Source organism: Xyrauchen texanus, chromosome 9, assembly GCF_025860055.1.
Source record: "Xyrauchen texanus isolate HMW12.3.18 chromosome 9, RBS_HiC_50CHRs, whole genome shotgun sequence".
In the NCBI taxonomy this organism is placed as follows: Eukaryota; Metazoa; Chordata; class Actinopteri; order Cypriniformes; family Catostomidae; genus Xyrauchen; species Xyrauchen texanus.
In genome coordinates this window covers 22,390,237-22,405,032 of record NC_068284.1, presented here as the reverse complement: position 1 = coordinate 22,405,032, position 14,796 = coordinate 22,390,237, and the positions used below count along the sequence as shown (strand labels likewise).

Here is a 14,796-nt window from a genome sequence, read left to right as displayed (position 1 = left end):
GGTTATTCATTTTTGTTTATTTTATAAATATTTATGTTGATTTTATGACCAATTAATTTTCGTCATGTTTCCATTTGTTTTATGCACTTAAAATGAACTTGATGTCTCAATGTTTTGAGTTTTAGGACCATGCACTGTCATTGTGTTAGCTGTAATGTTCATTCATGTAATGTTTAATGCACTTTAAAAAAAAATCATAACGAGCTCTTTTGTATGTAATGCAGAAAGGAATAAATTTTCTTTCTTATTGTACTTTTATGTTAAAATGAGGTTATAAATAAGGTTATCATACTCAAATTGCATGTGACATCAAATAAAATATAATTGGGGTGCAAGTAATCCAAAAGTAATCATATTAGATTACCCAAAAATGTAATCTACAAGGTTGTTATTGCATTTTGCTGTGGCTCAGGTGGTAGAGCGTGTCGGCTGCCAGTCGCAGGGTTGGCGGTTCGATTCCCAGCCCACACGACTCCACATGCCGAAGTGTCCTTGGGCAAGACACTGAACCCCAAGTTGCTCCCAATGGCAGGATAGCCCCTTGCATGGCAGCTCTTCTGCCATCTACTGGTATGAGTGTGAGTGTTAATGTGTGTGTGTGTGTGAATGGGTGATTGGGACACAGTATAAAGCACTTTGGTAACCTCTAATATTAAAAAAAAAAAAAAAGCGCTATATAAGTGCAGACAATTTACTGGTTACACACACAAACATACTCTCTCTCAATCTCTCGCAACACACTCACTCACTTCCACAAACACACACATGTATGAAATATAAAAAAAGAGGGGATTTTTTGCATCAAATAAAACTGACTTTTTTGTTCCTCAATATGGCAGCATATCCAACTCATAGAGAGATACAACTCATAAAATCCTAAATGTATCAAATATATAAAAATATTCCTTTGGATATGTTTTACATAAGTCCAAATTATTTAAAAAATAATATGGAATGATGTTTTGCTAATCATTTTCCACTCTTAAAACAGGGTTGTCTAATGGGGCTTTTGCACTGCATGATACGGCTCAACTTGACTCACTTTTTGGGGATTTTCCACTGTGGATAGTACCTGGTACTTTTTTTAGTACCACCTCGGTCAGGTTCCAAGTGAGCCGAGCCGATACTAAATGTGATGTCAAAACCCTGCAGATCACTGATTGGTCAGAGAGAATCATCACTACCGGCGTCACTGGATTTGCGACATGGGACATCAACCCGCTAGTTTTCAAGTTAGCAATAGCAGTATCATTTGTTCACGCGACTTTAGAATTGTTAAAAGAAATGGCTGTGCGCAAAACCACACCGTGGTCTATAAACGAAGTGCAGACGTTCCTCTCGTTAGTAGCCGAGGAGAGGATCCAACGAGAGCTGGATGGGGGGGGGAAGTGTCTATGACGATCAGCCTATAATCCCTAAACTGCAGTGGAAAAGTAAAGCGAGTCGAACAGTAACGTGCAGTGGAAAAGTGCCAAAATTCAGTTTCCGTCTGAGCCACATAAGGCTAAATTCAAATATACTGACAGTGTGTTGGTTCTTCTTTTCAGATTCCTTTCATCAGGCTCCTACTAATTAAACTACAGTAATCCCTTGGAATTTCTGAAGGCAAAAAAAACGACTAACATTTTTCTACAACCAGAGAGCATTACAAGAGAACAGATTGTATACTGATGGAAAACTGATAGCTTGCTCCATAATAATTATGAAAATTTACCATAGTACTTCCATGATATCCAATGATATTTGTAGTAGTTTGTGGTAACATAGGTAAAACCATGCATGGCTCCTAACTACCATGATTATTAACTATTGTTTCTATTTATAGAACAATAACATTTTTGTAATGAAAACAGCAGTCTAAATAGGCTACATTTAGAATTTTTCTGCCACACATAGTTAATAGTTTTCGTGTTACCACATTAAAGCCATGGTGAATTTGCACTGTGATGTGAGGATTGAAAAGCCTTCTAATTTGAGTTTTCTCCTGTTTTCTTTCTCAGTGCTGTTTAGAATGTGGGGGCTGTTAGATTAAACCAGTTTCATCACCGAGACATTTGGAGTTTCGCAACACAATAGACCTTTTTCACAGACTGTGATGATGCGTTTCTCCTTGTTTTTCAGTGTAAATCTCTCATTAGTTTCTTATATTATACATTTTTTAAATATTGTGTGTAAATTTAAAACATTATGCTTTGTGTTATATTACCCTGGAGTTAGTTTTAAAAATGGAATTACCACAGCTGTGAGGGGGTTTCTTTTAAAGCTGCTGAGAGAGTAACTGTAAATTTGGCATCTCCCATTTTACTGTCTAAATCCACCGCTCTATTTTTTTCCTCTTATTGAAAGTCATTCAAACATAATAGATTTTTTTCTTTTGGTCTTGGAGCAAATGTGTAAGTGAAAATAATATTTGCTAATATATAATATCCTCTGTCAAAGTTTACCCTGCAGACGTTTACTTCTGCGTTCCAAAACCCGGAGTGTGAAAATGGTCTACAGTGCCGCATTCATACCGGTTTCGCGTGTAACTGCTTCACTAGCGAATAGCAAATTGTTTGTGCTGTACGGTTGAGACCAGTCCATGAGTAAACGCATCTGCCCTGTGCTCTTTTCATTCTGCTTTGTTGATTAATCAGGAAAACTTCTGGCGCTGTTGACAATGATGCGGTCTGTGAGATAATGCACTTGTGGTGCTCTATCGAGCCATGTTGATAAATGGTATGCGTAGCACTGTTTAATTCCACTTTTGAAGCAAGCACTCCAAATGCACTCCAAAACATAAATTTAAGATGAAGGCTCTTTAATATTCATGAGAAAAGCACTAACTGATTGGTCAGTGAGAAGTTGCGATAGTATAAGCTTCATTTAGTTGTAAAATTCCTGATGAAGAACTACACTACCCATAATCCTTAATAAATATCGACCAAATGAGAGAAGTAGTTGTTAACTTTTAAAATAAGAATTCCCTTTTAAAGTGGCACATGCATGCCACCTTAATCACTGACCTGATCTATCCTGTCAGTCTTGTTTCAAGTGAGCAGCTGTGAGGAGAGGACGCTGGCGCTGTTTGTTCGCCGCTTCTCCGTCTGCTATTCCTTCTTTGTTCCTGTTTTATTTGTGTTTACTGTACCTCTATCCATAGCCCCCCGCCCCTCCAAACTCTATATGTTCCTGAATAATATCTTTTTTTTTTTCACTTGCTCTGTAAAGTGACTTTGAGTTCGAGAAAAGCGCTATACAAATTCAATTTATTATTATTATTATTATAGCATTGCGAATGACGTAATTGAGTCTCCCTACACTCTCAGACAACTTGTATATTTGAATATTTTGCAGTGAAATTTGTAGTTTTATGGTTTTATTTAATAATTATAAAAAAGGACTTCTAATCATTAGTTTTATATTGTATCATTGTTTCTGATTTGAATTTGATTACATCGTTTACAATGCTTAATGGGATGAGTAGTGCTTAATGAATTCCTTCATAAAACAATGTAAGATTAAAGACAGTTTCACATATCAGTTTAAGATAAAAATTGTTTGGTTTTGTTCAAGGCTTACAACTCTTTGAAGAATTAAAAAAAATTCCTAATAGAGAAAATAAATCTGATGAATACTTCTGTTACCAAGACCACTGAGAAAGTGGGTGTTCGCTGTTGTGCTCTATTGTCAGCATCTGTGGCATGCTGTTAATTAGCACAGAAAAAAATTCAACTCCCTTAGTTTGTAAACACAAATGTGTTTACAGTAATTCACTTAACAGCGGAAGCAGTCTTAACTTGTATATTGAATTGAACCCAGAGAATTCCTTTATGATGTATTTCTAAATGCATTTGAGAGCTTTTGCAGATTTTGTTGTCATGAGTTTGTCCGATTGAAATATATAACGGCCTTGAGTAGACTCTGCCATTGTGCTAAATTAACATATCAGTACCTGCTAAATTATAGGCTTATGCTAGGTAAAACTGACCTTAAATACTATTCTGATACTTAAACATGATTTTTCTAGTATTTTGAGAGGCTGTTGTGAAGATGCAGTTGTAAATTATTTTATTAACACTAACATCTGGAAAAATGTACACCTAATTTATAAAGGGTACATTATTATAAGTTTAGTAAAATGAAATATTTAGATGTGTGACATCTACAGATTTATTTGATCAGACTCCCACTGTTTAAAGTAGTCATCTCTTTGAATTTCTAAAGGCATGAATTCATTTTTTTTACCTACAATCAGAAATCATTAAGAAAAAAGATTTTACACAGGTGGAAAACCAATAGCTTTGTCCATAATGATTATGAAAATATACCATTGTTCTTCCATAGTATCCATAGTTTTAACAATAGTATTTGTAATAAGACCCACTTATGGTAAAACGATGCATGTCTCTTCACAATGGTTTCTGAAATGTGCCATTTTTGTCATGAAACACTGTAGTCTAAACACATTTATAAATTATTTCTACAAAAAATACCATAGTAACACTAACTGTATTAACAAAAGTAAATTCATGGTAATTGTTTTGTATGTTTTTTTTTTAAGTATGTCTACGGTGTTTTCTACTGTTTTTTTTTTTTTTTGAGCTGTTTACATTGTCAGTGCTGTTTAATATGGTTTTAATCTAGTTTATTAACCGAGACATTTGAAGTCTTACAATAGAGAATTCATTGCTGTATTCAAAGGGGTTTCATGTGTGGGCTATTCGGTTGAAACCGGTCTTCCGAGTAAAACATCTGCTCTTCGCATGCTCTCCTCTTTCTGTTCTGCTGTGCTGATAATTGGTCCGGGTAGCAGCTAGCTTGTTGATTTAATGATTTGCACTGCACGGTCAAGACCGGTCCGCGAGTAAATTCACCTGCTCTGTGCTCATGCTGCTCTCTATTGAGCTGTGCTGATAATTATTAAAGGGGTCATGACATGAGAAACCAAATTTGCCTTGATCTTTTGGTATATAAGAGGTCTTTGTATCATTAAAACGTCCTGCAAGTTTAATATTTTAAGACGTCCTCCCCATTCTAAACGAATCATTTATTTAATCAAGCTCAAAATACAGCTCGTTCTGGATTCATGGTTAGAAGTGACGTGACGGTTAGAAGTGACGTAACAGCGTTTGCATATGACCGCCTCCAGCACAAGATAACTACGCTTTAAGCGCCAAGACAACTACGCTCATTTCAGTATCGCCGTCGCCTCACAAGTGTTCAGTCGATGGACAGCGAGCTCTGACAGAGACTACTTGTGCACAGGAAAATTACGATGCCACACAGATGTGCTGTTCCTGGCTGTGGTCAAACAAAACCTCTGAATAAGCTGCCGAAAGATCCAGACGTCAGGGAAAAATGGATGCAGTTTATTTTTTGCGGACGTCCCAGTCACGGCAGTGTTAACTTAAGCGTTTGTTCTGTACATTTTAAGGATGACTGTTTTGAGAACAAATCTCAATATGATGCTGGCTTTGCCAGAAAACTGTTGCTCAAAGATAAGTCCGTGCCGACTATTCTGGGAACAACGACGACGCAAACTGTAAGTAATCTATTTTAAACTTTAAACTACTTTTTAAAGCGCAATTTCATTCATTATGAATAATCACAGTGTTTTTACTTAGTTTACTTGCATATTGTTCTGGCTGGGGCGTCAATAATTGATACATAGGCACTGGCGTTAGCCAATCATAACAGTGGGCGTTAACACTGAAGTCTTAAATGGAAAACGCCCCAAAACAGACTGTTTGAATCAGAGGATGAGAAACAGGGTGGGAAAAGGTCATAAATCACTAGATTTTAAAAGTTTTTCTTAAAAAAAAATATATTAATACTATAATTGCACCTAAGGGAACATAATAATACAATAAAAAAACCCATGTCATGACCCCTTTAATGTGCTATCTGGAAGCCCAGATAGCTGTAGTAAAAGCTGTCAAATAAATAAATGCCTCAACAGAAAATTACTTGCACTATTTTTTTACTAAACATAGATACTATAAACCTATTAAACAAAACATACACGTTTAACAACTATCAACACTTAATCACTACATCAGCGGTTCTCTCTGGTTTTGCTTCGGGCCCAGTTAGATAACAAGTCACGACCCAACGCAATAAAAAACGTAACCTGTATTTAATGTGGCCTGGGTGGCATTTTCTTTTATTTTGCATATAGTTTTGTTCATGGTTTTCAAGTATAAGTGTATGTATCAATTGCCATGATGTTGATGACGACAACAACAAAAGATACAGGAAGTTTACTCTTCCCCTTTTAAAAGTTGATGAGTCAGTTTATTTATATGAGCCCTTTATATTTATTATCCCGTTTATTTAGTAATATCAAACATCATTCAATCAGAACATATATTACACAGGAGGGAAACTTCGCCCTTATTTGTCCTCTTGGAGGTCCATACTTTAAAGCCCTTACAGAACTTGCCCATATAAGTACAAAGGCCATAGATGGCTCTTCATTGCTGTGGTAAGGTCTTGTAGCTTGTCTTTATAAAATACTAATTTAATAAATTAAAGTATTTATCGTTGTATCCATTAAACAACTTAAACTAACGCATGAAACTAACATTTTGATTTTAAATATTATAGTTACTGTTACTACTGTAAAATCTTGATACATCTTTTGTAAGAATGATGATGTGTAATTTGAATAAACTTTTATTTTGGCTCATAGAACAGTTGCTCTTTAGCTCCTCAGTGCTGTTTAGCATGTCAATGTTTTCTACTGTTTGAGAGGTTTGACTTCTTCCATTGTGCTTTAAGCAAGAAAATTAATTGGTCACATCAGTTTTGTGGTCTGCGGCATGATAGATTGGGAAACCTGCATGCCCGATATATGCACTCCAGGGATGCAAAGCAGATCAAACCCCTTCGAAAACCAGGCTTCAATCGTACTGTGAAAATATTACGTTGCAGCTTATTTAGCATGTATAAAGCACCAAATTTTAAATTATCATTATATTTGCATCAGTGACTTGAAATTTTGCTTAGGCAGCTGCCAAAAGTGTTTCAATGGAGGGAGAACCATGGCATTATTCTTTTCCTGCTGTCCACAACCACATCCAAACAGACCTATCAAGCGTTATGTTACGTCAAGAATATTAATGAACCATGTGAAATTTAAGCACCTGCGCTCATAATTTGCGCCGCTGCTGAATACAATTGAGGGAAACACTGCCTGTTGTAAACATGCCAAATGCACTTGGTAAATACTGGCATTTATGCATAGGAGCAGAGTACTTTTTTGCCATATGTACAAATGGAATTCTAATGCATTTTGATATTATTACATTGATAAAAACAGCAAACACTACAACATAGGGCTGGGCGCTAAAATGATATCGATATATATCACGATAAAGAAAATCCACGATAAGCTTTTGAGGAATTTTCGATATTTACTGCGTGTCGCTAAAACACAAGCAGTTCGACTTTCTCAGGCTGTGTTTCCATGGAGGTGGAAGAAATCCACTAAAAGAGAGCTTCCTCCGCATCGCTGCCAATCCGATGATCCACCTTGCGAGCATGACGCTCTGCTTTCATAGCAAGACTTTGACAACGGTTGCGCCCTCTCATCGTCTCTAGTGAAGAGCGCGACAGAACAACAGTGATGTGGACAACAGCTCTGATCTTTCTGCTATGTAATATTGAATATTGTTCTCTAGCACCAAACATGCATAATGTCTGCCCTGTCCCGCCCCGCACGCGTTACATCTTTTCCTGCATGAGTAAACGTTGTTTCAAAGCACCTTTTAGACCAAAACATTTTTCCCTTCTAAATGTATCTTTATTAATCAGCATGTTACAAGCCTTTAATACTAAACAAATAGAATAAACAAATCCATTTCTGTTCTAATTTTGTGAAAATTAATTAGATGTCTGGAATGGATAAGAAAAGACTAAAATTACTAGTCTACTAATTACTACTCTAAATTTTCTCTCGGGACACCCCTGAACCCACATTCAGCATCATTCACAGTCACAAGAGCTTCTATGCCCCATACTTGGGTGTCTGAATCTAAAGAAATATAACAAATATTTCATTTTAATGTAAAAATATTCCAACAAATACTGGACTGCTGTCACTATGCCTCAGAACAAACAGATGATCTTTTAACATTCATTTTCAATTGATAAACGGTAAAAGATCCCACAGACCCCACTGCTTTGGCCGTCTCTGGATCCCCTGTGCAGTTTTGTAGAGACTATTTTGACTGTTTAGAATAAATTTTTTCTTCTTTTCTTCCATCAACTTTGAAATAAAAAAAAAATAAAGTGCAATGTATAGCTTGATAAATATCGATATCGAACAATAAGAAAAAGATTATCATAACAATTTTGGCCATATCGCCCAGCCCTACTACAACAGCACCATAACTGTACATAACAATTAACAATCTGATACAATGCAGGACCTGAAATTCATTTCTGAAAATGGGGGGAATAAAACTTGTAACAATAACGCATCTTACATTTTTCAACAATCTCACCTAAATCTCACAGTGGGCTACTTTTCTCAGTTTTGCCTCTAGTTTTATTCAGATGGAATGATGAAGTATATGTTACAGCCTACATTATGGCCCATTTCTTCAGTCTCTTGTTTCCCAGCAATACCTGATGCAGTCATGAGCTAACAAGAGATTGTATTGTTCTTGGCAAATACATTTAACAAACACTTAACAGGTAGTTAAAAGGATAGTTCTATCAAAGAAAAAAATATATATATTTCTGTCATTATATAACCCTGTATGAATTTCTCTCTTCCATGGAACACAAAAGATGTTTTTTTTCTTTCTATACAAAAAAATGTAAGTAAATGTTGATTGAAGCTAATATCTCCTTTTGAGTTAAAATGAAGAAAGAACGTCGAACAGGTTTACAACATGGTTTAGTCAATTTCTAGCACTTGCATTACAGATGAAATACTGAGAGAGAACATTAAAATATAATTCATATATTTAATAGGGGTGTAATGGTTTATTGTGACATGATCCATCGTGGTTAAAAAATGTATGCGCATCGTGAAGATGGGGGTAAAAAAGTATTATAATTTTAGCGTCTGTTCTGTCCAATAAACGCAACTTCCTATGCCTCCGTAATGCGGGCATAGAAATGGAAATTGCTTCTTTTGCACAAGGAGATCTAAAATACTGATATTCTCTGACAGCGTGAGAGAAAATCAAAGCTTACAAAGGATTAAAGAGAGTGCTATATTAATCTACTAAATATAATGCAGAATATTATGTATAATAATGCTATGGGGGGAATATAATGTCAAATTTGATTTCATCAGTAAATTATTTAACTGGATAAGCATGCACTTCCATTAAATATGTATGTTTTTAAAGAATATTTTGATGTAATCAGAGGCAACACTATTTTAGATCAAATAAAACTTTAATTAAAAATATTTAAAATGTAATATTTTGATGTAATCAGAGGCAACACTATTTTAGATCAAATAAAACTTTAATTAAAATTTTTTTTAAATAGCAGTGTGTAAGCAGCGTATGTATCTACCATACAGTTGAAGTCAGAAGTTCATTATATCAATTTTTTAACCACTCCACAGATTTCATATTAGCAAACTATAGTTTTAGCAAGTCATTTAGGACATCTACTTTGTCCATGACAAAAGTAATTTTACCAACAATTGTTTACAGACTGATTGTTTCACTTTTTATTGACTATATCACAACATCAGTGGGTCAGAACTTTACATTCACTAAGTTTACTGTGCCTTTAAGCAGCTTGGAAAATTCCAGAAAATTATGTCAAGACTTTAAATGATTGGCTTCTGATAAAAGGTGTACTGAATTGGAGCTGTACCTGTGGATGTATTTTAAGGCCTACCTTCAAACTCGGTGCCTCTTCGTTTGACATCATGTGAAAATCAAAAGAAATGAGCCAAGACCTCAGAAAAAAAAAATGTGTGGACCTCCACAAGTCTGGTTCATCCTTGGGAGCAATTTCCAAATGCCTGAAGGTACCACGTTCATCTGTACAAACAATAGTACATAAGTATAAATACCATGGTACCACTCTGTCTCTTGGAGGTAAACGTAGTTTGGTGCGGAAAGTGAAAATCAATCCCAGAACAACAGCAAACGACCTTGTGAAGATGCTGGAGGAAAGAGGCAGACAAGTATCTATATCCACATTAAACAAGACCTATATCGAAATAACCTGAAAAACTGCTCTAAAACTGCTATAAAAAAGCCAGACTATAGTTTGCAATTTCACATGAGGACAAAGATCTTTTTGTAGAAAATGTCCTCTGGTCTGACGAAACAAAAACATTTACTGTTTGGCAATAATGACCATCGTTATGTTTGGAGGAAAAAGAGTGAGGCTTGCAAAGCTGAAGAACACATCCCAACCGTGAAGCATGGGGTTGCAGCATCATGTTGTGGGGGTGTTTTACTGCAGGAGGGACTGGTGCACTTCACAAAATAGATGGCATCATGAGGCAGGAAAATTATGTGGATATATTAAAGCAAAATCTCAAGACATCAGCCAGGAAGTTAAAGCTTGATCGCAAATGGGTCCTCCAAATGGATAATGACCCCAATCATACCTCCCAAAGTTGTGGTGAAATGGCTTAAGGACAACAAAGTCAAGGTATTGTAGTGGCCATCACAAAGCACTGACAAAACTCACAAAGCGCAGAACTGAAAAATCATGTATGAGCAAGAAGGCCTATAAACCAGACTCCGTTACACCAGTTCTGTCTGGAGGAATGGGCCAAAATTCCAGCAACGTATTATGAGAAGCTTGTGGAAGGCTTCCCAAAACATTTGACCCAAGTTAAACAATTTAAAGGCAATGCTACCAAATACTAACAAAGTGTATGTAATCTTCTGACTCCCTGAGAATGCGATGAAAGAAAAAAAAGCTTAAATATATAATTCTCTCAACATTTCACCTTCTTAAAATAAAGTAATGATCCTAACTAACCCAAGTCATGGAAAGTTTTCTATGAATAAATGTCAGGAATTGTGAAAAACAGAGTTGAAATGTATTTGGCTAAGTTGTATGTAAACTTCTGACTTCGTATTTTCAGTAAGCAGAATTATTACCTAATGTTTTCATTTGGTGTCACCATTGCCCTGTTCTGGGCTGTTTTAGTCCCAGTACATCTCTGATGAATCATTTAGCATTTTAAGAACAGTACTTTAAGCTAAATTGTTAAGGAGACATACTGTTTTGCATATGTCTATTAACTTTTCTTGATTCAGGCCTAGTTAATCGTGAAACAAACCGAACCATGAGATCAGTATTGTGAACAATGGCAACCCTAATATTTAATGTGATGTATATTATCAATATGATAGTATTTATATTATATTGCTATTACTGTATGTATATTATTACATGCTTATTAAAATTGACTGAATCACAAGGCACAAAATATACCTATATAGGTCAGATGGAAGTGGAACTTTAGAAAGATGAGAGATGATGTAACGGGTGTTTAGGCGTCTCTCTTCACCATTCAGCTGGTACATTACACAAAACAGCCTTGTCAAATGTGCTTCATTACGACTACTATGGGATTGCCACGATATGAAATGCAACAAATAGATCGCTCCAATGTCACACGCTTGCAATATTGACAGCTTTGTTGGTTAGCCTATAAAAAGAAACAAATTATCACGTCGCTCTTATAGAGACTGGTAAAACACTATATGCATGTAGAATGAACATGTTGTTTAGAATGGTTTATACATCTTTAGCATCATAAGTTCAGTAAATATGCAACAAAGCACTTCCTCACTGCGCAAAAGCACACTAAACTCCACAAGCGCTCAACATGCTGCTGACATTAGAGAGAGAGCGAGAGCGCTACTCACTCAGCTTCTGGAATTACAGTTTCATACAAAAACAAGATTATTGATTTGATTTTGATTTGTTTCTGTGTATGGATTGGTTTACAAATTCGTAACTACATATAAAACTGTGCTGGAATTCCCCACGTTATGAAAGTTGAACGGAATGATTACAATTATGCACAATACCCGCAGTCCCGTGCCGAATTTCAGGCCCTGCAATACAATAAATAGTGTAAACAATGGCTACAGTTAAATACTATAAAAAAATATAAGGTGTGAATATGGATGGGAATAAAAAAAATCAGTTATCTTAACAATTTCATTAACAATTCTAACAGTTGTCAGTTCATTTCAAGTTGGACATGATAAAAGATATGACCGTTTGGTGTAAGTCCAGAACCACTTGTTCATGAGTTGAGCAACATTGGTCATGTTGCATGTTTGTTGTTGCTTGAGGTTATCGCAAAAGAAATACATGTTGTCTGATTATTATCTTTGTGCGATTTTGTGGTTCCTACGATTTCTCTCTTAACTACATTTAATTCATCCTGCAAACTCATAACGCAGCTAAAATATACAGTGCCCTCCAGTGACTGTGAGATACTTCTCATATTTTTGGCTTTGTACACCACCACAATGGATTTAAAATGAATCCATAAATATGTGGTTAAAGTACAGACTGTCAGCTTTAATTTAAAGGGACTTACATCCAATGTGTTAAACAGTTTAGGAATTACAGCACATTTTATACACAGACCCCAATTTTCAGTCTCTTTCAGACTTTTATTTTGTTGCTTGTAATTGTTGATTTTTCTTCTCACTGATTATTTTACTTCAATTTCACTTAGCAATACTTTTATCCGCATGCCTCTCTTCAGGTGGAGAGAATAGTGGGTAAGCGTAAGAACAAGAAAGGGAAGACCGAGTATCTGGTCCGCTGGAGAGGCTATGGCTTTGAGGGAGACACATGGGAGCCGGAGAGTCACCTGTCCAGTTGCATCCAGTTCATCCATGAATTTAATCGTCAGCACAGCGAGAAGCAGAAAGATGGAGCTTTACTACGTTCCACGCGCGGCGCTCACAGCACAACCGGAGGCAACACTAGCATCAATGCCCGCAAACAGATCAGCAGGCCTCATCAACCCAGCAGCAGTGCGAGTCCTAGCCCAGTGAAGAACTCTACACATGCCCCAAGCACACCCTTCAGCAGCTCCACAAAACGGCTTCAGCCATCACAGCCTTCACCAGACACCATTGATGGTGGGAGTAAAGCAAATGCACAGCAGCAGAAGAACAAGCGTTCAGCTGGCATGAGCAACACTGGCATAACAAGCACAATCACTAATACTATCCCAATGGCAGCCCCAACTACAGCCCCCACTGTGAGTGCACTACGACGTAGTATGGACCTGGCTAAATCTGGCATTAAAATTCTAGTGCCAAAGAGCCCGATGAATAATCGTACTGACACAGAGTCGCCCAGTGAGGCAGCGCACAGTTTGGAACAGGGAGGGCAAGAGCCAGATGCGGTTCCTCCTGAAGTTGCCCTGCTGGAGAAACCAGCCGGAAATGTACGTGTACCGGGAGAGGAACGGGCTCGGATGGGCACGAGGCCCAGGATGCAAACGGCCCTTCCACCACCACAGATCCCAATTACACCAGCAGCTGTCTGCATGTTAAATGGGAAAGGTACGTTCGTGATACCTTAGACTGAGAACATAATTTTTTCTTTGAGTCTTAGAAGAGTGTTTTATAGTTCCAGGCCTGGAAGCATCACTAAATTATTCAGTCATACTTGTATCATTTGTAGGATACGTGATTTTTACCAATTACAGTGTGTCCATGGCGATGCAATCTTAATAATACAGATTCAGATACATTATATAATAGAAAAAATTTAAGATACAGGGGGGTTCAAAATTCTGGGTCCACACTGAATAGAATATATAAAATACTAAAGGATTTTGAAAAGTTTTAAATGAAGAAATGAAATTAAGAAATTATATAATTTAAGATTCTGCACTATTTCTAAGTCACTAATGAAATATGCATATTTGTGGCATAGTTCAGGTTTACTTGCATATATTGAAGCACAGAAGATGCTGGAATAACATGTATCATCTGGTCTTGCTGAACTGGTCCATGCCAGCTTGAGTGCATGCTGTCGTTAAGGGCAAAAAGGGAGGGTGGGGGGATACTAAATAGTAAGGAAGTCTTATATTTATTTTAATTTTCAATTCAAATTTTCACTCAAATTGTAATGTTAATAATATATTTTGTAATAAAAAGAGGAAACTTACGAAGCCCCTTAGAGGACAGAGTGGAAATGTGTTACTATTTTGTTACATGTTACTATATGGATATGTGTATATATATATATATATATATATATATAGCAAAAAAAAAAAAAAATGTTACTTTACTTTTCATAGTTACTACAATATTACTATAGTAATATTGTTTCTGCCAAAAAACAAAACATGGTTAGCCAAAAACAGTCACGGTTACTAAAATATTACTATAGAAAAGGATCAGGTTTTTTTCACCAAAAACTATGGTTACTACAGTCTACAATATTACTATAGTAAAACCATAGTTAAAATATGGCATTTGTATTGTAAAATCATAAGAACCACAAAAAATTATAGTTTTCGTGTATTATCACTACCGCTTTACTACGAATATCATGGTTAAAATATGGTTACTGTAGTAAAACTATGGTAAATGTATTGCAAGGGAATGCAAAACTTATTGAGAGGGAATTCAAACTATTGCGAGGGCACGCAAAACTATTGTAGAAAACAAATTCCTGCCCAGTCCTCTAAGTGGCTCCGTAGAAACTAAAGTAGTTTAGGAAACAAGTGGGCTCAAGACTTTTAAGCACCAGTGTATATTTTGGAACATTTATACATAGATACACAAAGATCTTGATGTATAAAGTCATTTACTCTATTGTTTTGTTCTA

At 36.2% G+C, this 14,796-nt stretch overlaps 1 protein-coding gene across 2 annotated transcripts in view; it reads left to right on the top strand.

The window, feature by feature from the left end:
• LOC127649820 (chromodomain Y-like protein) overlaps positions 1-14,796 on the top strand; it is a 36,428-nt gene that overhangs the window by 14,312 nt on the left and 7,320 nt on the right. For both annotated transcript variants that reach the window (XM_052135089.1, XM_052135088.1), the window contains exon 2: positions 12,710-13,520. In XM_052135089.1, the coding sequence (XP_051991049.1) occupies positions 12,710-13,520 (811 nt within the window). The remainder of the gene's footprint in view (positions 1-12,709; positions 13,521-14,796) is intronic.